Source organism: Silurus meridionalis, chromosome 19 (genome assembly GCF_014805685.1).
Source record: "Silurus meridionalis isolate SWU-2019-XX chromosome 19, ASM1480568v1, whole genome shotgun sequence".
In the NCBI taxonomy this organism is placed as follows: Eukaryota; Metazoa; Chordata; class Actinopteri; order Siluriformes; family Siluridae; genus Silurus; species Silurus meridionalis.
Window position 1 is genome coordinate 7,512,875 of NC_060902.1, and position 24,264 is coordinate 7,537,138.

Here is a 24,264-nt window from a genome sequence, read left to right on the forward strand (position 1 = left end):
TGCCTAATGGGCAGTGTTTGTTTAGTTAAATATGTTTTTATATATACGCTGTGCAATGTAATGTAATATTGCTGAGTTTTGGTGAAGCAAGAAAAAGAGTATTTTGAGCATGCAACACTATAAAATTTTAAATTACCCCATTTTTCCTTTCAATAATATACAGTGATACCTCTGAATACAAATGCCCCCAAATATGTATAATTCAGAATACAAATCAAAATTCAGAAATATTTTCATATCAGTTCATGATTCGCATTCCACGCTCTCCCAAGCCTCTCAACCCTCAGTTAGCATCAATTCATAGTGAGAGCACTGTCTAAGTGCTGTGTTTATCGCTGTGTCTTAGTTTTTTTAAAATTCATCACTGAACAGTATCGCATACACTGTGAGTGTTAATATAAAAAAGGTGAGTATAGTGAAAGCAAAGTGTATCAAATAAGAGAAAAATAAGTGATAACAGTGATTTGGGTGACAGTCTGCCTGATGTCATAGTGAAAGGAGATCATCTCCTTCTACTCCGAACGTCATCTCGATCATGCCGGCATTCACTCTTCTCAAAGGTAAAGTACCCAGTAAAGATAATGTTTTCCTCCTTTAGATGTTAAGGCACCATTATTAAATGCTAAATATTAAATAATATTAGTGCATATTGGTTGTATTTTTATTTTTATATTAATATATGAAGTCGTCCGGAACGAATTATCCCACTTTACATTATTCCTAATTGGGAAATTCGTATCAGTATGCAAATATTTCAGTGTGAGTTCCAGGACAAATTAAATTCGTATTTTAAGGGTACCAGTGTATATGCTCAGTTTAAACATTTGATTTGTTTTTTTGTTTTATTGTGAATAGATTAATGAGATTTGCAAATCATTGCATTCTTTTTCGTTCATCATTGCAGTTTTTATTTACTTTTTACACAGTATCCCAACTTTTTTTAAAATTTGGGCTGTACTTTATAATACAGATAATACTGGACGCTGCATGTGGAACATGATCATGTGAATTATGGAAATGGAAAACTAATTATCAGATCTTTTTTTGATATTCGACAATTTTCAGCACAACAATGACAACCAACAGCAGTTTTATAGTCAGTGATAAACACTGAAACATGGCTAGAAAAGAGAAATATCACAACTGTTATTACAATAACAGGGCAATGGGAAGTTTCACTGTGTGTATCACTCCACTTGTCTGTGTTCACCACAAAAATCGGTTAGAACAATATTTCAGGATTATACATTTTTACGTAAAATATGTAAGCTCGTCAGAAGATGTTAAAAAGAAGAAAAGGTAATCGATTTCACTAAAATCTCTGATAAAGAGAATATACAAATCAATGTAAGCTATCTATCCAGTAAACTAAAATGCTATAAAGTGAGTGTGGCTTTGTTGGGATCCATTTTCACTAGCAGAGTAACTTATTGTTTATTCTGATTAATTGCAATTTTACATTCACAATTGTGAGGGTATACTGAATAGATTAGATTAAATGCATGCAAATTGTAATTAATAGCCAGGACTAACTTCTCTAACATTAATCAACATAGCTCACTAATCAGAATCAAGACTTCAGCAGTGCTTCAGTACAAATGTAAAGAAAAACTGAATCAATTGCTATAATTTGTTACATGATTTAACTCATAAATTATTGACTCATCATAAGCTCATATTAAAATAAGTATAAATCCAGTATTAGCGTATGTTTATTCATGTACCGGGATTGTAAAGTCTTACCCAAATATGGATAGATTGGCATACGATGGGTACATAAAAAAAAGGCAAAAGGAAAGAGGTTGAACATAAATATAGTCTTGTGCGTACAGCATTACGTAAGTGCAAGGGAAAAAAATGACAGATGGATAGGTGAATGGAAGGGTCGATGAAAGAATGGATAGAAGGATGAAAATGAAAATAAGCGGAAATGCAGTCTGTCCATTTTTCTGTGTGCAGTGTAGATAAGATATGAACAGCTTGAGCTCAGTGGGTGGCATCAGGACATCAGCTGTCCCGCAGCGTCCTGGATAAGGTGAAGGTTATTCATGCAATAATCAACACCTAATTAGCCTCACTAAGGAAGTTCACTATTGGTTTCGTTAATGTATTTATAGATTTCTTAAGCATTAGAAGTGGTTGTAATAAAGCATATATAATACATTGTATGTAGGCCACTTGTCAGATTATGTAAGAGTAACTATTCATTAAATGCATATGAGAATTTTATTTGTAATTTCTACTCATAAAAAAATACTCGCACACCAAACAGCAACTAAAGAAATAATCAACCTTGAACAACTTTGCATATTCATTTATAAGTTCATAATAATTATGAACTTTGCCATTCAAGGTCTATTTTCTTTTGATAAACATATTGGTCTGTTTCTTACATTTCCATTGAACTTTTCAATTCAATTCATTTTTTTATTTGTATAGTGCTTTTAACAATGAACATTGTCTCAAAGCAGCTTTACAAAGATAACATGGTGATACAAATGAATAAGATTGTTCTTTATAAGTGTAAGTTTGTCCCTGATAAGTGCCAACTGTGGCAAGGAAAAACTCCCTGAGATAGCATAAGGAAGAAACCTTGAGAGGAACCAGACTCAAAAAGGAACCCATTCTGATCTGGGTTGTACCCAATGTCTATTTATTTTATATAAACAAAGTTTTGGGGTACAGTGATAGTGATCAGAAGCAAACTGTAGTCCTGAGTCAGTGTAGCAGACTGTTGACATTAACTACAGTCCAAATCCATCCTCAAAGCTCCCATTTTTACTCCGTAATTTCATGGATCCCCAGGGCGTTGATGAGAAACCGTCCCCAGCTGCATAGAGTGCCCTCCAATCTAAAAGAACACTATCCAGAGGAAGGCCTGGACGAAGAGGGAAGATCCGAGGAGGGAAGAGGGGAAGGAACAAGGGTCAATGGTACCTCAGGAGCATTATTTAACTCAACTAAGAGAGAGAGAGAAAGAAAGAGAGAAGGAGTGACAGGAAAAGAAGGATATGGATTATTAAGTATCCTTATTGTTGTATAAGTTAAAGACACTGTGCAGTTGGGGACTCGTGCAAAACTCGCTATGGCAGCATAACTAAAAGAGAGAGAGAACCAGAAGGTAACACAGACATGAGGGATCTCTATGATAAGAGACATCCCACCACACCACCTTCAACAAACCTGATTGAACGCGAACACTCAACTGCATGTCCATAGTCCCTCCAGGTCGACTGATAAAAGACTTGACTAAATAAATATGTTTTCAGCCTTGACTTGAACACTAAGTCTGTGTCTGAGTCCCGAACACTGATTGGAAGGCTGTTCCATAACTACCTGCTAATAGTGGTGTAAAGAGGATTTAACTCTCACTGCATATCTAGGTAAAGCATCACTTGGGTTCTGCAGTGTCCAGCCCTGTCACCTCCAAGCCTTTAACTTTCATGCCAATACTATTGTCAACACATCCTCTTATAGCATTATCACACTCATAATCTTATAGCTAACAGGTCGAGTTGGCTCCACTACTTAAATGCTTGATTTATCATTAACATAGCACTTAAAATAGTAAATGAGAAACAAAGTTCTTGCTGTTTGTTTTAAGCGCTAACAGCAAAACCTGTCTGTTATCTATTGTAATAGGATTCATTTTGAAAAATGATGCCAGAATGATATACACTTCTCACAGGAAGAAATAAAATACATCACCATCCAATACATTTGCACTATATACACTATGCACAAACTTAAAAAAAAAACAACCTTTTTTTGTGTTATTGATATAAAACGTATATAATTTAGCATACACAACATAAGACTTACAACATAAGACAACAATATTTCTTTCATCTATGTGGAAATGTATGGTGAATTTGCAGCGTGATTGATCATTTAGTCTCAAATGTTACCTTTAACCTCTATTTGTCACCTCAACATAATAGATCTTAGGCCATGCCCTTTTGAATCACATATTTAAATATTTGGAGCACAGTTTAAATATTCACTGTTTGCTTGCAATTCTCATGTAGACATTTTAGCTATTTTTATTTATTTGTAAAACATCAGTTACTATTTTATCCTGGACAGGATTTCGGTGGATCCAGAGTCAGGAGAGATTAAAATATACATGTTCATGTCCACCATAAAAACACACACTGGCTGCCAGTATGTTTTTGAGAGATTGAAGAAAACCAGAGGACCTGGAGGAAACCCACAGAAATCCATACTGACTTGAGACCCTGGAGCTATGAGACCACAGCCATACAATGTGACCAAGTCATTAATTTTACACACTTCTCAGTCTGTAAATAAATATATAACCAAATGAATTCTCTGTATGTATGTGTATGTGACAAATACATTTAGAATTTGAGTTTGAATTGATTGGTTTCTAATTAATCACACCTCATTAACAAATCTAATGATGTTTATATTTTGTAGCGATTAACTTTTTTTTTTTTATCTTACAAGGAAGTAGATATTGGCAGCTCCTAGCTAGACTAGTGTGCTTTTGACTCTAAGGCAAAAGCAAGCTCATGGATTCAAAGGTTCTTCTAAAACAACCAGCAGCCACAACAATGAAATTAGTGAACAGGTCTGAACAGCGGAAGCTTTTTCTTAACCGAGACCCCCTTTTTTTTGTTGGTGGTTGTGATGGTGTTGGTCATTGCGAGGTGAGGAGGGGGAGGGTAGTTTGTTGGGCCATTTTCTTAGTTTCCCATGTCATTCCCACAAACGGGCCTCCCTAACAGGAACTGTAGGTACGCTGATCTCATTAGAACAATTACCAATGGCCTGCATTTTCCAGTCCGGCCTTCAAAGACCCCAAAGGCAGAGTAATTTCAAAATCAATCCCCCTCCAAAAAAGCACCAGTGTTGGCATTTTCTAAAGGACTGTCAATTACCTCTACCTCTATTGGGCCAAAAGGAAAGCAGAATGATTCAAACCAGGCCTCAATAAAGGGCCATTCTCTTAGGAAATCAGTCCGCGCATGGACTTGAATTCATTGGAGCCTTAATCTTGAGCCGCCTGTGGGAGCTTGTTAAATATTCCAAAGCTGTGCCAGCGTGCATCTCCGCATGCAAATGGAGGATTCCTGATGTGGAAGAGGTTTGCCTATTGGTACTTGCTCTCTTTCTCTTTCACTCTCTCTTTATCTCTCTTATCTGCTACATTTTTTTCTTCTGAAATGGTGATAAATATGGCTGTAATCCTTACCACCCCCAAAGACATTTATTTCACTAATACTTCAAAATGTTAGTTAAGAAATCCTTACGTTTCAAAAGCTGTTTAACTGAGAGACAAAAACAACACAGCATGACAGGAAAACTAATGTCCTAAAGCCCAGCACCGAGACAAACTCTTTGTTGGATTATTTGTATTTGGCTAATTTTTGGTGCCTAAATATAAAAAAGAATGGAAAAAACATGATCTGTCCTCTTGCTGGGAGGCTAAGCTTTTCCACAAAAAACTCTTCCTCTAATACAAGGTTTAAAAGATTTGATGGAAAGTTAACAGCAGGAAGTGTCTGATTCATTACCATGACCATGCTTATGTCCTCTGTTTAATTACATCTAGTAATCACTATACATTACTTGTCAGTATAATTTATAAACACTGGTACAATCTGTCACACAGGGAGAACAAGTCAATGATTTGTTGAAATGAATCAAAGGCATTCAGGCAGTAGTGATTCTGGGTCTCATTCTGATTCAGAGCATAGTGTTTGTCACAGAGTAGGAGGTCCAGGCAGTCAGACTGTTGGCTAAATATTTGTGCTACAATCAGGAAGTCCATTTTGTCTTTTTTTCTCTCTAAAATGGGAATTAAGCTCAAGGCACTATATATAATGTAAGGAATCTTATACATTACATTTCATAGCTAAATGATCTTACATGAGAAATCATTTAGATCTCTTTGTAGATCTTTACTCAAACACAAACAGAGAAATAAGTTACTGATGATCTTGCAATGCCATTTATTCATTACACTTACCCTTTGTAGCTACATTTATTTAGAATTTTAGAAAGTGGTTCCTGACTATTGCTGATTAGTTTGATACTTTTCCTCTCAATGATGAATGGGAAGTAAACATCTAATATCTATTAATTGCTTTAAAAAATGTTGTTAAGATTTTTATCATGAGATCTCACAGGCATATACTGAACCCACAGAAACACACGCACACATTTATTATTCTTCAAGTTCTTCCTAATGTTTTTTGATGTTGATTCCTTTGGATGCCAACCATGTAAATAGAAAAGCTGTAAGACTTTTATTTATACAATCTTTTACATTTGCGTGCCTTCTTCTACTTCTAAATGTTTTAAACTACAAGGAAGGCACAAAGATTAGAATAAACAGCATAGAATAAACAATCCACACCGATTTATAATCCATTAAACCCACAACTGTATTTCACATGTGTCGTTTCAATCACTGATGACGTTTATTTATTTTTTTTCTAGTGAAATGAGCATCAATCTTAGTGGGTGTTTTACTCTGTGTGATCATCTAACATGACTGTCACTGATGCCTTCAATCTACAGTCGTTTTTTTCATTTTTGCTTTTAACGGTCGTGCTTGTGTGGCAGCCATGGTGGGCGTGGCTGTGTGCCAGTTTGAAAAAGGAGGGTGGAGCCGGAGGAAATGCGTAGTAAGGATCATACACCTGTGCATGTTTTTCTTACCAAGTGAATAGCAGAGAGGATAAAAAGCAGAGATACAGAAGCGTAAGTGTAAAAAGATGTGGTGTTAAACTGTGAACCGTGTTATGAAACACAGATCTAAAAAAATGTTTAAGGAATCATAACCACTTTATCAGCATAATATCAACCATTTAGAACATATACAACAACTCCAATTCCATAAAAGTCGGAATGCTCTGCAATAATAACAGAATGCAATGATTTGCTTATCTCATACAATTATATAATTTTTTGCAATAAAACATAGAGCACATATCAAATGTTTACACTAAGGAAATGTATTACTAGGCACAAGTGAAAAAGTTAATAGAGGGCAACTAAAGGCTGGAAAAGTGTTACTAAAAAGAAATAGCTGGAGGAACATTTTGTAACTAATTCGGTTAATTTACAACAGGTCAATAACATGACTGAGTATAAAAAGAGTACGAGGTGGGATTATAAAGTTTCGAGACTTGCTCTGTTTACAAAAAAGCACTTTATTTATCTAGATTTATACAATTATCACCTTCAAAATAGTCTCTTTGCACAGCAATACAGCGAAAAAAAGTAAAGAAATGCAGAAGTTCACCAATCTGCGGAAAAACTGCAGTTACAAATTGTGGAACAATTTCCGAAAAATGTTGTATAATATAAAATTGCAAAGACTTGTAGAATTTACTAATTAATAAAATAATACACTTTTTATTTATTGACGCACAGAATGTAACGACCTTTAACCATTTACTGTATTGCTACATTTAAAGTCGTGGAACCTTTGTGAGACGCTAGCTACAGTTGTTCTCTGACTAGCCTTACTGTTGTTTCTTGCGAATTACAATTATGGTAAACCCTATGTTTCATAACTACTAACAGAAGCAGACTGTTGTAAAAATGAAACATCTCCAGACCAATCAGATTTAAACATAACTGTAATTAACAGAATATAATCTATTGTGGGTGCTATCTCTTGAACATTATATTGGGATCTAAGACAGGAAGCGCTTACCCATGCTGGCCTATTTATACCAGCTGCCTCTGCTTATTCATCACTGGACACTACTGAGCAAACACTATTTTTAGTGATGGACCATTCTCAGCATGTTCATAGGTGTCATGCTGGTACAGGTGTTGTTGAGAAATACAAACTCCTCAATGTCTCTGCTGATTTGAGCACAAACCAACAAATATTCCCAGCCAGCAGCAGTGCTGTGGTCAGGACTGATCAGCGTCAGAGTACAGATGAAGGGTAAAGGGCACATTGTGACTATGCAGTTTTACACAGAATAGTGTGAAAAACAAAAACAAATGGTGAACTTTAACTTTAACAGTCAACTATTAAGTCAGAGAACTAAGTGTATAAAAAACAATGTGATGTTAAAATCTGCCTTTGAGGTTATAAATGTATATGGGGTTATTGGCACTACATTAGCATATTATGATCTATTTAGAACATACACTATATGGAAGAATATTGTGAAGTGTTATGACACCTGTAAAACATTTATTCAGGTCTATTGCTTCGTCTGCAGTTCCCAAATGGAGCATACTCATTCAGTGTTTTTTTTTATTTTTAATGTACAGTAATATAGTTGTGCTCTTGCATGCACATTCAACTGATTTTACATTTCAGCTTTTAAGTGCCACCACCCTTCCAGTAACATCAGGTAGCTCTGCCTACATGTCAGGGAATAATGTTGGGCATTAAATGTCTTGATTTCTGTGGTGAAAACTGCAACAAACACACACACACACACACACACACACACACACACACACACACACACACACACACACAGGAAAGTATCACACAAGACTCCAAAACTGCGGATTAGACACCGTTCTGGTTCATGCTGCTCTGGGAATTTATTAAATGCTGTTATTTTTTGTTTTATTTTTATTTATTTATTTTTTTTAATTTATTTTTAATGATCCACTTGCGCTGCTGTCTGGAGTTGTGGTATGGACAGTCAAGCAGCAAGAGTCACAGTTCGTTTTTTTTTTTTGGAGACCACAAACATTCCAGCAACACACTCTAAGGAGAGATGGATGACAATCAGAAAGCATGACGTTTTTGCATAGTATTAAATGAACAAGGACATTGAATTCTTTATTTACAATTATTGTATAGATTAAAAAAAAAAAAAAAAAAAAAAGATCATAAAACAAGATGAATGAACACTTATCATTTACCCATAAATTGAGTGTCAAAAGTATCAGTGGCATGTTATCTTCTTTGTTCCACAAAATGCATGCTGCTAAGTACAGTACATAGAAGCTGATGTATTGCAAGAAATATTATTCAGAATAATACAAGAAGGCCTAAAAAACAGATGATGGGACAGAGTGTGGTTATTGAGCTGTATTGTTGTCTGGGGTTTTATTTCAATGTTGTTGTTGCTGTCGCAGGGCAATAGAATTATTGTAAATCTAAAATGGAGTCCAGTTCTTTCTGTATACAAAAGTACTTACCATTTTCATTCACATTCACCACTAGAAATGAAACTGCACCATAGAAATGCTGACAGTGGCGGTAGACGTTGCTCTGAAATAAATTACAGAATAACAGGGAGTTACAGGGTTCTAATGCGGATTTCTGACATTCAATTTCATTACGCATGCCTGAGCTAATGATTAAAGCTTATGCACCATTTTATGATGAGAAAACAAAACTGAGAAAACATTAATAATAATAATAATTATTATTATTATTATTATCATTATTATTATTCTTATAAATCAGGTCAGGACCAGAGGAAAGTAAGTTTAGCTTGCATAATAAGCATAAGATCATGCTTCCCCATAATTCCAATTGTAGGATATAATAAAATAGCAATTTCTTTCTAAGTTACATCAGTTTCCCCTTGTAAATGTGCCATCATTTCGTGTTGTCTTCTCTATAGCACAATAAATAGTTAACAACTACTGAATACTGTTTAGATGCTAGAGTATATTTTACTGACTGCAGGAAGACAAGCTTTGATTGTTAACACACAGAAGCACATCTAAATTTTACACCACAGAAATTCATTCATATCTGGATAGTGCAGAAAAAAAATTATCATCATATATGTATTTATCTTTTCTTCTTAGAAAAAAGTCAAAAGCCACATTCCATTTGGTTGTTTTGTTTTTTTTGTTTGTTTTGTTTTGTTTGATTTTTTTTGTTCCCATTTAGTTTCATTTTTCATGTTTTTCAAAAGTCACCAGCAAAGCAGCTGGGTTTTGTCTTTGAAAGAAATCTAGAAATGAAAAGAAGAATCAACACAATATTTCACAAGATTTTCAACACAACTCTTGATTCCATAGAGCCAAATAATAACTTAATTTACATCGTTTAGAACATAAAATCCAAAACAATTTGCAGCCTATGATGGTCGCACAGAAGAAAAATATGTGTGTGTGTGTGTGTGTGTGTGTGTGAGTGTGTGTGTGTTAAATAAGCAGTTTTTCTAAAACTATAACTATCCAACCTGAAATGGATGCTCATATTCAAGACAGACCAAAAAAGGTTTCATTTCCAAGCAGTGAATGTAAAATTTTTCAAAACAAGCGTGTATAGAAATTAAACCTTTATCTTAAAGTCTGAGTTGGGGGGAGTGGGGGGGTTTAAAGAAGGAGAGAACTGTTCAGAGTTTGTCCCAACAATCATATAACACTAAGATGCCACGTTAATTATATAATCCCACTATATTTTGGTTTCTTTTATAATCTTCTAAAAATATCTACATTATATGACAAAATAGCAGGCAAGTCCAGCACAAGTTTCGTATTAAAACACCTAGAGGAGTGTATGTGACAGCTTGAGCTTTTCCAACTATGTCTGCCATATGGTTTAAACCCTATTGTTAAAAAAAAAAAAAAATGAAAAAGGATGCATCTATGTTTTTTTTTTTTTGTAAACAAATTACATTCTCTTGAGGACATAAATAAGTTAAAGTAGTTAGAGTCATTGAAGCAGAAACAACATGCCAACAAAGATAAACTCTGTATATATTTATATATTTATGTATATTATATATATATATATATATAGTATTTTTACGAAATGCTATTTTTCCATAGGTTCTTCTTTTTCCAACAGGTGCAAAATCTACTTGTGCAAGTCGAGCCCTGCAACCTCGATACACAATTTATTCTTTAACCAAATAAATCTATACAGTTAGGTACATGCCACACACGATATTCAGAGATCAGTTAATCAGAGTCTTAAAAGGTGCAGCCCACGGCACTTCCCATCAAATCAAAATCGAAGAATTTAAATCAAATTGTTTTCAAAATAAAAACTCAGGTAAATGTACATTCATGCAGGAAAAGCAGTTAGAGTAGCTGTAGAATTTGATTTTTAAATAATTCTCACTGTGGTCCATTTGCACTCTCAGGAACAAAAGGGAGTGGTCCGTTTCTGTTTTTCAAGTCGATCCAGAAAACGTTCCAATGAAAATCTCGATTTCCTAAAAGCATCAGCGAAGAAGAAGAAGAAGAAGAAGAAGAAGAAGAAGAACAGGAAGAAGAATGGAAAAAAATAACACGCTTCGGACCACACGTTCAGTCAGCCGCACATTTGTGCACGTTGGCTCTATATCGTGTATCGTCCCGTGTGAGGATTTTTATTCAATTTTCCCGGGCGATCAGGGCTAGAGGGAAGTCTCCAGACTATGAAGGGGACTCCCGGGACTGGACGAAGCAGCAGATTTACTCGTGTCGGTGGTGAGGTTTATGCCGCTGTCGATGGCATTGTTGTTCTTGTTGGGAGATGATGGCTGACTTGAATTCTTCCTGGCCGCCTCGTCATCTATGTCAGTGTCGTCTATGAGTGGGATGTGGGGTGTCGAGTCCTCTATTCTAAACTCAGGGTGGGTCATGAAGTTGTGGATGGAGGTTCGGGATTCAGGTTTTTCCAGGCCTTCATAGAGCGAGCTACGGAATGCGTTTACCACACGGATCTGCGAAAGGACAAAGATAAAAAAAAAATGAGTTCCTTTTCATGGTGAGAAATTAAGTACGGGGAAGATGAGTGGCAGAAGGCCACAGGAACCGCTATAATCTGCAGCTTCGAAACACTCATGAAGGCATTCCCAAAGTCACTACTCTACCGTGCACTGAGACGTTGTTGCACCACGTTTGAAAAATCATTTCAAACGATAGCTCAAACTAAAGGGTAAAAAAGAACTGTAAGGAAAAAAAAAAAAACAAGCCAGAGAAAATAAGCAGTGTTCCAGAGAATACGGTATACAGTGAGATCCGGTTTGTTGTATACCTAGAGACAATTCTTGTTAATTTTCAAAGGAATAAAAAGACATGCAGTTGGTTTTTTTTGTAGTAAAAACAAGAAAAGAGGTAAAGATAAAGATTTCAGACCCAGGATGAGTTTAGGAGAAACACATCGAATGAGTCGACACAAGCACAGGATACGGAGAGATGAGGCTGAGATGAGAAAATAAGCCAAAATGTTCTATGCTTCATGAAGCATAGAGTCTAAACACAATGGCAATACACCAAGCACCAGTACGACAACACAATGAAAACATGCATCTCAGGACAACGCTATGTGAAGACACTTTACAAGGAACACTGGCACACATACACACATATACACACAGACACACACTGCAACACTGAATAAGAAAAGACAGGAACAGACTGCAGTCTGTTCTCTTGACAACGCCATGCGTTTTCTTTTGTGTAAACACTCAAGTATAGGCCACAAATCTCTTAGTCATTTTTACTAAGACAAACTGTCTGGTTTTTGGATCATTCGGTAGCTACCAACAAATGTCCAGTATCACAGGTTACTCAATAGAGGTAATGTCCTACAGCAAGTAGATCTTTATATTATATATTAGGGATGTACCACCTGGATTCATTTAAATAGATCACAAACAGATTTCTAAAAAAAAAAAGAGAGGGAAAAAACACTGCCATAAATGTGATCATCACGTATCATTTGTCACTGCAATAATCCTTTCCTTGGTGTCACAGGTGTTCGTTTTACGCATACTGTAATAGTATGAAATAATTAGTATACATATTAAATGTACAGAAAAGGTCTTTAGCAGCTCAATGCTTCAGTAACAGTATACACTCTGGGTACAATTAAAACTTTATCGAAGGTTGTAACTGCCTCAAAGTTTAGGTGTAAAGCTCCTGATTTACTACCTTTAGAGCATGTGGTTACAGTCTGACTAATCTGTCGAATAATATTTAATCTTTTTTCCCCTCTCTCCTTTCTATTAACCAGGAAAAGTTATCCATGAACTCATGAATACTCAGAATTAGCTAGTGTCCACATAATTGACTGAAGAAAGTGTATGCCCATCCTTACATCCTGTGACACAGATGTGACACACAGATTTTGATCAGGCATTTTTTATTTATTTGTTTTTATTAATTTTGTTTTTTACAAAATTAGAATTGCATTTTAATTTTATTCCATAATATTTTTTTCCATGTACCAGATTCATGTTTGCTGTATTTGTACTAAACATTGACGGTAGTGCATTATAACTTATTATTTTTAATACCCTTAACGTTATACCTGACAGCATGATCACCACTCACAACTCATTTTTAGTTCAGGTACACATGCCTCTGTTTTTGGCTCTGAACATAAGTCAGAACAGGGCCCTTATTCTGTATAGATCTTGCGTCCATACTTTTTTCTAAACTGAGATTATTCTGAATTTTTGATGATATTAATCCTCACTTATACATGCCATTTTTAAGTATACTATATAAAGAGATATACAACTAAAGCATGTGATCATGTTTAATGTAAATAGCTGGATGCTTTACTTAGATTAGATTCGATTAGATTCAGCTTTTTTGTCATTGTTCAAGTTACATGAACTGAGGCAATGAAATGCAGATAGCATCTAACCAGAAGTGCATATGTGGCCTATTCACAATAAATTAACTGCAGAGAACGCAAAGTTTACTATTACAGATATCAAACTAAGAAACTAATATAGCCCGAAAAGGAAAACAATTTCTTTTAAAACACTTATTTTAATACTAATGAGTTCTCTTGTGCCTTCAGTTCCTAGTTGAGCACTAATAGCAAAGTCATCGCCTCTTATCAGGTGCCTGGAGCAAGGCTTCATTCTGCTTGCAACACTAGTCATGCTACCTGGCCTTTCTACTAGCAGCATTGATTTTAGCTTTATGCGTTTCACAGCAACTGATCTCTACTCACTTGATTGCACATATGAGCTCCTTTTTTGAAACTGCTAGACTGTGGAATAGTCTCTGTGGGACAATCTAGGCTCTTTGCCTTTTCGCTGATATACTATAATATAAGTCATGCATTTGATCTATTGCACTGATCTTTTGAAAAGAGGATCAAACAGTTTTGACAAATCGGTCTGGATGCTGGCTTTCAGCGTATTAACTATCGCTGTGCCATGTACCTCCAAGGTGAGCTTAAAGAATAAGTTATAAAAACTGGAAATATACTGAAAGTGCTTCTGTTTTTACAAGTGAGGCACCTTTACAAAGCTCTGCTTTTCACTGTGCTGTTGCTGTTGCATTGCTACAGCAAGCTCTTGCATTTGGTCTATAATCCCTGCTGCACTTACATTGTGTGCTGTGATTCTTACATCACAATAAGCATTATGTATTATGTCTGAGTATTGGTATTATGGATTACGTATTACATGTCGCACTCAGTCTTTGAGTGCATCACAGTATTTGCTTTCATTCATATTTTGTTTCTTGGCAAGATATGAATGGGACAGAGGACAAACGTGCTGTTGTGGTTGCCTATTTAATGTTAAAGCTACGTTCACACATACAGCAATTTACGAATAACCAGAGACCATTCACGAGTGAATGACAGTGAGTGTTGGTGACTAAACATTTTTGAGAAAAGTGTAACTTTAATATGGTGAAAAATTTCGCAGCAACTACCAAGAGTGAAGACAGGAAAGCGTGCATGATCCATTTCAATTGGTTGTCAACTAGCAACTTTATAGAACAGTGCCTCTCAGCAAAAATGATGACTGCATATACTGTATGAATGCAGCATTAAATCACAGAGTGTTGAATTCGCTATTAGTTCTCAGGTAGGAAGCGTAGAAACTCCAGTTATACGGAAAGGCCTGATAAACCCAAACATAAAGAACAGAGATGGGCTGAATTTATACATTGTACTAATTTCCAATAAAATGTACTGCATATTCTTACCGTCTGTCAGTGCAAAAGAAAATATGCTGCTCTGAAACTATCAAATATAATTCTTTTTCTTTTTACTTTCCCTATAGATAATCAGAGAAACTAGCAAGGGCCAATAAAGCCAACACACAGAAACGAAAAATGGGAAAAGGAATCACAGCGATGGAAAACTGGCCCTAAAGTTCAGCAAGACTTGACAGTGTGAAGCCACAAGACAGAATGGGCCTCGTCAGGCTCAGATTTACACACAGACTAGACAAGACAAGACTATGGTGCAGACCCAAGACTTTCTTCACACGTCTTCAAAGCTGTGCAGAAAAAAAAGTCACAATAATAATCAAATATTTGCAACTTCACCACAATACACTGTTACATATTTAGCTGAGGATATTGTTGGCTTATACTTGAATGTTTACGCAGCCTGGTGAGTTTGTTTTTTTGCGGGAGGTTATTAGTTCACATCAATTGAGCAACGGACAGCGGGTGGGGGACTCACAACCTGAAATTCACGCCGTAGGCTGCACCCTCACTCCAAGGCGATTAGCACTCTGAGGGAGACAAACACATATTGGACATTGAGACAAGAACTCCTCTGAGGAAGGGGTGGGTAAAGTGATTCATTTATATACTGTACAGTTATAAGGAAGCAAGAAAAGGATATCTGAAAATAGCAAAGAGAAGCAGAAAAGATGGTCAAAGATGCCCTCTGATGATATGAGCAAATGCATATGAGCCATAGCACACAGCATGTACAGTGGAACCCGGTTATCTCGCCCTCGGTTAACTCAACAACCCTATTAAGTCGACGTTTTTGAAGTGGAACCGCCAAATACTCGCTTTTTCTACGCATTTTTTATCGGTTATGTCGACTTTTTTTATGTCGCGGAACCCTAATATCTCGAGCACAAGGGGGGAAAAATTTAGAAATTAGAAATTTTAACGTCAGTTATGTCGATCAGGTTTTTTTTCCGGCTTCGCGCCGTGCCGTCGGTCACGGTATTTTTTAATTTCCCTATTTTTCCATTTACAAACTGCCTCTCTCTCTCTCTCTCTCTCTCTCTCTCTCACTCGCTCAGCTTATCTTCCCCTCGGCATCGCGGACGTAAGTTTTATCGGACGCTTTGCTTTGTGTGTTTGTGCGGATTACTTCAGCCTGATGGTCATAAGTTTTCAGAAACTTAGTTACTGTTTATTTTTCTTTTTTTTTCCACATGTGGACTAAATGTGAGACGGCACTGTGCAGCCGCTGTTTTTTTTTTTTTGAGCGATCTGTGTGTTTATAATGTTGGAGAATATAATAAAGGTTTGTATGGAGAATGGACGGTGGTTTGTATTGTATACTGGTAAATCTCTGCTGTTAGTAGGTGCACTTATGCCTTTTGTTGTTAACAAACATATGTACATTTTTATAGCATGCCTTCATCAAAACAAATCGCAGCAACGCTGTTGTGTAAAAAACCCCTCCAAAAACACGTGCATGCACATTCTCATTTATTAACGCACATCATGTACATAAAGAAATTTCAAGCACGTTAATATATTGCCGCCATTTTGTTTTCGTTTATCTCGATCATCGGTTATCTCGATGCTTTTTGGCGACCCCCTAGGACATCGACATAACCGGGTTCCACTGTAATATATATATATATATATATATATATATATATATATATATATATATATATATATATATATGTATATATAGTACTTTTAACCCTCTACTGCATGAATAAAGTTTGAACATTTGAAAAAAGATTTTCTGATTTTGGGGTGTTTTAAGTATGCATCCATATCTGGACAAAAAGTAAGCAAGTATTGTAACACAGACTATGACTATAAGTGGAATAAAACATAAAACAAAGTAGAAAAAAATTCAATAATAATTTTAAAATATAATTTAGAAAAATTAGGAAAAATCAACACAAACACTGTCGTCCGGGATGTCTCCATTCCTTTTATATAACTTATTTGTATGACTCAAACTCTCTTCAAACCGGTAGGCAGTTATTTAATAAACTATTTTTCTGAAATTTGTCTTTACTGTAATCTTAACCCTGTTTCGAACAATTCCAAAATCAAATTCCTCCATCTGCTGGTTACAGTGATAAATCCATAAACTCACTCTAAAGATACTGTGTTAATGAGAATCTTCTGTCCATGGTAAACCCGAATACATAATGCCACCTAGTGGCAGAGGCATAAAAATGCAGATTATTAATGAACATCTTTTTGTTAAGGGTGGCTCGGACTTTCATTGAGGTAAAGAAAAGGACTATGGGTTATTTAAATGCGTGTTTTTTTTCACCTTGTAAAAAAAAAAGGCAATAGCATGAAGTAGAGGGTTACATAATGAGGAAGGAATGCTTGAAATATTACTGTATTTTACATGTAGACAATTGAAATTTCTCAAAAAAAACATCGAATTTGGTCCTAATTTGACTAAAGACTAAATAAAAAAATGTAAGTAAGTGCAGAGCAATAATGAATATGATTCACCGATTTGAGCAGTTGCCAGGCAATCCATGTGTTAATTTAGAGTGTACAATAAGACAGAATCTATTTCACTAAACCCTTAATTTAAATATTTGATGTGGAAATTTTGTTTTTTTTACAATTGCTTGTAAAAAAAACCCAATATAGATTTAATTTATAATTGTTATCTATTTCATCAAATGCACTGTAAGTCTATCACAAGTGTATGCTAACCATCATTAGTATATGCCAATAATCATGTGATCAGAAGTAAGAATAACACATAATATATATGCGTTATATTATATTTATATTTTGTCTAAGATATGATAATTAGCACAGAATTACTTACTGATAGTACTGAAATTGGTGTTCCTAAATTCAAATATCTATGTAGGATAAGGAATTAAAATGAATGTAGCTGTAGTATGTAGTATTGTATGTAGTACTGCATTATGGCCCACTCACTGTTGAAAGTAATTAATAGTACTTGGTCTATTCCATAATTCTTTTTCCGTCTTATTTAAAATTTCCCAGAGGGCATCTGTGACAAGCACACAGAAAGTAGTCACTCACGGCCAGCAGGAACAGCAGCAGTGCTGGTAGGAGAGGAAAGGGCATTGGACAAGGACATGTGACTAGGACTAGAAACATTGGTTACATCCTGATTCTGGCTGGTGGTGGAGGACTGGCGCCTCAGTGCCCCCTGAAAGGAAGTCCCGCTCTTGAACGTGTTCACAACCTCGATCTGCAACAAGGGTACAGACAGTACAGTACATACATCAAATAATTGACATTTCATTGCTGGTTTAGAACATTTCGTTTGAAGGCACAACGTTTCATATAAAGATTCACATCATTGTTATACATTTCAACATTCTGTCTTGAGAAATAGAAATTGAAATGCTTTGAATAGAGCTGAAGTCCTTTGCTTTTAATTACGAGTGAACAGTACAATTGTGGCAGAAGAAAGTGTGTCCAAAGGTGTGCAGTACCTGGCATCTGAAGGAAGCTCTGATAACATGAGAAATAAGTCAAAGAAAAACCAAAACCAAATGCATAGACCATATCATACAAAAGTTCACAAACGTACTTTGTCAGAATATTTATATAGATCTTTGAATATAAATGTCTAATTGTCACCTTAAAACATTAAAAGTGAAATTAGAAACCATAAATGAATGTAAAGAAACTGATTAATATACAGTAAATATACAGTTTATATATATATATATATATATATATATATATATATATATATATATATATATATATATATATATATAAACTCTGTCTCTAGTTCTCTCTCTCTCTCACACACACACACACACACACACACACACACACACACACACACACACACAGCAACACACATATACACATACACTCTACAATGGCTAATATGTTTTACAATGTTAAATATTATTGATATTGCACTGTTCTCACTCCAGGTGAACTCAGTTATTCATTCATATAAGCTGACAAAATGTTTATAGGTGAATGTTTTGCCCTATTTTTAATGTTTCCTCAATCCCTAATTTGATTATAACATATTGTTGAACTTGGTATATTTTGTTTTAAGTAAATTAATTCTATTCTAATACTTATTTTGACCAGAATGTTATTTATCAAGAATATTTTAAAAAATGTCCCCACTGTGGGACAAATAAAGGTTTATCTTATCTTCTTATTACACATTGCTCCCCCTCTTTGCAGCATTCTAATTTTACCTATATCTCACTATAGCTTACACATAGCTTATACATTTTACATATTTCAGAAAAAATACCAAATACCAAAATACTACTGACTTCAATGGTGCTACAAACTTCAATGAATCTTCTCTACATATGAAAATACCCTGCCACAATATTCAATAACTTTCAATCCAAATATATTAAATCAACAGACCTTTGTTATCACCAAATGAGCAGTCTTTTTTCTCCCTAATAACATGAGCTCTTAGTTAAAGATGCATTTTACTGAGCAAGTTTCAATTCAGGATAATATAATCATCAAAATTTGTTAAAATAGAAAATTGCAAACAGGAAAAAAAAATCTTGCACAAGCCTGTATTAAATAATCTTTTCTTGTTTTTTCTTTCTTTTTTTTCTAACAAGGCCTAACCAAATTTTCTGGTTAAGCTATTTAACTTTTTAATTCTGTTGTATCCAGCTTCCTTAAAAGGAAGACTAGTGCAAATCTTTACAAAATAAAACAAAATTTAAACACAAAATGAACTCTTTACCTAATATAATATTAAATCCCTGCAGACAAGGCATGAATGTGTAAGTCATAATATCAAGCATAGAAATTATTGCTTTGTCTCTGTGTTTCGCACCTGAGTCTGGATTCTGCTGAGGCCGCGGAACCAGAGGATTTGTCCTCGTCGTAACTCCCTCTCGGCGTGATCGATTTCCTCCTGATCCTCATTCATTTCCTCCTCTTGTACGTCGTCCTTTTGGGTGAGCCGACCCGCTCCTTTCAGGAACCTCAGTTTACTGTTGGGGATGGTCGAGATTACCTGAATCACACCAAAGGATCACAGGTTGGTGTCATAATGATAAACAAATATAGTGTGTAAACTGTTTACATAATTTTACTGTCTAATGGTATTCTAATGAGACATAACAAAAAGAAAATTCACAGCACATATAGAGAAATAATACATGTGTCAAGGTCAGGGTTTATTCGTTTTACAAATACAATCAATCTATGATGAAAGACACACAGGCCTTGGTAAGAAACAATATATATATATTATAATATATATTATTAGTGACTGAAGTGATGTCTCTTCAACTAAAGGGGTACTATACTGTACCTGTCCCCAGACCAGCTCTCCAAGGCCTAAGAACACACACCACATCCACTTTTCCACATCGAGAGGAGAGCAACTAAAGGGTTTCCCTCCAAACTGCACAATAATAACCTGCAACACAGAATAAATAATTCAGTTTAATCAGTTATAAAATTGTGTCACCATTTTTTTGTCTTCTAATTATCTCCATTTTCACTTCCTGGTTTCTCTCCTGCTTTACCTCTGGCATCCAACTCTAAGATAAGTGTCTATTAGCATCTTTATTCATTTCCCTGTATCTTATTATAGGCACAGGGTTCAGACGCTTTGTCAAACATTGTAAAAACCGGAGGCTTATGAGTCTCATTCAGCATAACTCCACTCAACAGTTCCCCAACCACAGAAAGTGCCCACACTGCAAACTGATATTTAAAGTACATGAAACTATAGACCAGAAATTACATTTAAAACTGGTTACTCCAAAGGAAGTGTGCTATAACTTCACAGTTCCCTTTGTAGCAAGTGTAAAACACACATAAGCATAAACTGCATTTTGTCATGTCAGGTTTATTTCTATTGCGCTTTTCACAACAGACACAGTCCTTTAGTCCCTTTATCCCTGATGAGTAGCTATTGCAACTGTGGCAATCTCCCTTAGATATACTGAGGAAGAAACCTTCAGAGAAACCAGACTCAAAAGGGGAACCCATCCTCATTTAGGTGATTTTAAGAGTCTGATTATAATCTTTAAAACAATGAGAGTGAGAACTAACATGAGCACTGATATGTAAGATTATGAGTAATATTATAAGTAATTTTGTGTTAGTTACTACCTGAACTCCAAGCGTGCCCAGAACAATAGTGCAGAAGATAGGATTTCTGAAAATGCCATCAAACACATTCCTCTCGCCGTGAATCTTTCGAGCGTTGATCTCGTTGAAGAGCTGCATCATGACAAAAGTGTTGAAGATGATGGTGTAATGTTCAGATGGAGGCGAGTGCAGAGGTGCATTCCTGCCACTGTCGATGTCAAAGAGCTTCTCGCCTACACAGATTTAGTTATGCAATCAGTACAATTATTTTATATTTTTCGTTCAGTAAAAGTTCTACATTATTAAAATTACAGGGTAATGCTTGAACACATCAGATCTCCTCCTCCACATTTCAAGAGGCATTTACAAGGGACATGCCCTTAAAGAATAAGCAGGTCAAGAGTAGAACGTATGTATACAGTTGCTAAAAAAAAAGGCATACCAACGAACAGCAAAGTGAAAATGATGATGAGCTGGTAGATGCCGTGGCCCAGGATGTTTTTGGTCATGGTGCTGGAGATAAGCGGCTTGTTGCGGCCGTATGGTTTTCTCATGAGCAGCGATTCGGTCGGAGGTTCTGTGGCCAGAGCCAGGGATGCAAACGTGTCCATGATGAGGTTCACCCACAACATCTGAACAGCTTTTAGTGGAGAATCCTAAAAAAAAAATACAAAGGCAAAAATGCAAAATGTGGTCAAAGATACAATGCAGTATTGTGTTAAATACCCTGTGGCCTGTTCATGTCATAAAAATGTATATGGAATGTATATATATATATATATATATATATATATATATATATATATATATATATATATATATATATGTACTATAAATTATTGTATATGCCAATATCTTGGACCCCATTGCCGGAAAAACAGGAACAATTCTATCTCAAAAAAATCTCTACAGATACTGGGCAGTGAGAAAGAAAGAACAAGTTATTTATGAAAGGAGGTTATGCTCTCTGCTGCATTATTGTTGTTATTGATTTTCATAAGCTGTAGTAGAATTCCATGCAAATATGATCATATAACTCTGTCATGGAACTTCAACAACTGCTTTATCTTTGCAAATACTGTTTAGTTATTTATTCAATTATTACTTAATTAGTTCCCACCTAACTGTCTAAACTTCAATACATCCACTTTTATTACATTAACCCTTTACTGCTAAATGTATCATATTTGATTCATGAGTTTCTGAGACCTCTGCACCACCTGCATCAACAATACTTCCCCTGAAAAACCTGTTGAACACAATCTGAGACTTGTCTTTTGCCCCTATTGGAGTTATCTATGCTCTCCAGGCAATAGCAGGCTTTAGGCAGGTTTTTCCAATATGGCTGCCTTCATAAATTGACTAGTTTTTTTGCAGGGACATTGTGATAAAATCAATGTTGTTACTGATTTTTTTTTTATATGAATATGTACTTTTTTGAGGCAACTAATAATTTATGAATATTTTGAAAAGAATGTTATAGTAAAATTGTGTTGAGAATACGTGTATCAAATATAGCAGGTACATAGGGTAATTTAGATTAATCATCAATGTATTGCATTTCATAATGCAATCTGCATTATTCCTGCCGCAATGTCAAATACAAAATACAATACAAATAAATAATACGTTTTTTTTTTTTTTATTAAACTAACTAATGATTAAATGATAATCTTAGACTTAGATTTTAAATGATTCCATACTACTGGAAATGAAATATTTGTGATTTTTGTACATCCAATCAAATGTTGTAGCTTGCTAATATTTTTCTGTTTAATAAAACCAATAAATAATTATTATAATAGATATGCATTTAGGGGAAGATAAGAATGAAGATGAGTAGTGGACATTCCAAATACAATAATCTGTCTTTGTTTTTGGTATAAAATATATAGTACATGTACATTGTTGTGATCAGTAAATTGTCATAAATGCTTAATGTATTAAATATGCTAAAAAAAAGGGTTGCAAAAATGTGTAAATGGTAATCAATTTTTGTTGTTTTTTTTATTTTGTTTACCCATAAACTTTCTTTCGGCTTCTCCCGTTAGGGGTCGCCACAGTGGATCATCCGCATGTTTGATTTGGCACATGTTTTACGCTGGATGCCCTTCCTAACGCAACCCTCCCCATTTATCCGGGCTTGGGACCAGCACTAAGAGTGGCTGGGGTCGGTTCCCTGACCGGGGATCGAACCCGGGCCGCAGCGGTGAGAGTGCCGCATCCTAACCACTAGACCCCCACTTTTTAAATACTTCAATTTCCACAAAATATTGTTAATTCTGTAAATGATTCCATATGTCAGGCTTCACAGGGTTAAAAGAAGTATTAGATAAAATGGCCTTATTGAATTTTGATAACAGAATCCATGTACAGAAATATAAATTCAATGCAATCCTTTTTTCTGTATTACTGTATTATTGTGATAAATTGTGCAAAGAACAAAATTTTGTAAGGTACACATGATAGAATAGTCTGCAACTGGGTGTAGGTATTTATAACATTTACCTTGATTTTATTAGGCCAGTGTTCCTCAAGGAAATACAGCAAAGTTTATTATAGAGGGCTAGAACTGGGTCACTGGCCTTGGCCCAGAAATATTATGGTTTCTATCACTGCAGCCATGTTAAGAACATTTCGTTAATTTGGTGAGGTCAACATTTTAATTGCACAGCATTGTCTAAGACTCATTGTCTTACATGTTATAAAGTCAAAACATTTTTAGTACTGATTCACAGCAGGCTGCTGATCAATACAAATATAATTGAACACAATTGTGGCAATTTTCTTGCCAAATGTTTAGGTGTTTGTGCACAAATTGTATTAAACAGTAGCATTTACAGTGGTCGTCTATTTTGAAAAAATTAAAATCACGAAAAAAGATGCTGTAATTATGAAAATATGGGAATACTGATATGTAACGCGTACTAGCTTACGGTGTATTGCATATTAGTATAACCTGTGTAATACAAGCTCCTGTAAATGCCACGATCACGGCCACCACATTCACAGTAAGCTGGAACTGCAGAAACTTGGAGATGCTATCATAGACGTTTCGTCCCCACATAACTGCTTTTACGATACTGGAGAAGTTGTCATCTGTCAGGATGATGTCTGAGGCCTCCTTGGCCACATCTGTGCCTGCGATTCCCTGCAATTAAAATAGGGACATTTCTATATTGAGTAAAATTCATTTTACATTTGAACTATTATTTAACTTTATAAACTCAAAATGTCAGGTTCAATTAGCACATATGTCAAAGAGAGATACATTACATTTTGGAATGCAACCACATAATTTTTTACCCCTTCTTTTGCTTCATG

At 35.3% G+C, this 24,264-nt stretch overlaps 1 protein-coding gene across 12 annotated transcripts in view; it reads right to left on the minus strand.

The window, feature by feature from the left end:
• Nucleotides 1-9,614: 9,614 nt before the first annotated feature.
• The window catches only part of atp2b2 (ATPase plasma membrane Ca2+ transporting 2), a 160,781-nt gene continuing 146,131 nt past the window's right edge, over nucleotides 9,615-24,264 (minus strand). For 8 of the 12 annotated variants that reach the window (XM_046874859.1, XM_046874861.1, XM_046874862.1 and 5 more), the window contains 6 exons: nucleotides 23,900-24,091; nucleotides 21,383-21,596; nucleotides 20,962-21,173; nucleotides 20,153-20,260; nucleotides 19,670-19,852; nucleotides 9,615-11,630 (listed from right to left, as the gene is read on the minus strand). In XM_046874859.1, the coding sequence (XP_046730815.1) occupies nucleotides 11,322-11,630; nucleotides 19,670-19,852; nucleotides 20,153-20,260; nucleotides 20,962-21,173; nucleotides 21,383-21,596; nucleotides 23,900-24,091 (1,218 nt within the window). In that variant the 3' untranslated portion in view covers nucleotides 9,615-11,321. Of the gene's footprint in view, nucleotides 11,631-15,355; nucleotides 15,405-17,904; nucleotides 18,077-19,669; nucleotides 19,853-20,152; nucleotides 20,261-20,961; nucleotides 21,174-21,382; nucleotides 21,597-23,899; nucleotides 24,092-24,264 lie in introns of all 12 variants that reach the window. The other 4 variants (XM_046874865.1, XM_046874868.1, XM_046874867.1 and 1 more) reach the window with 3 other exon arrangements.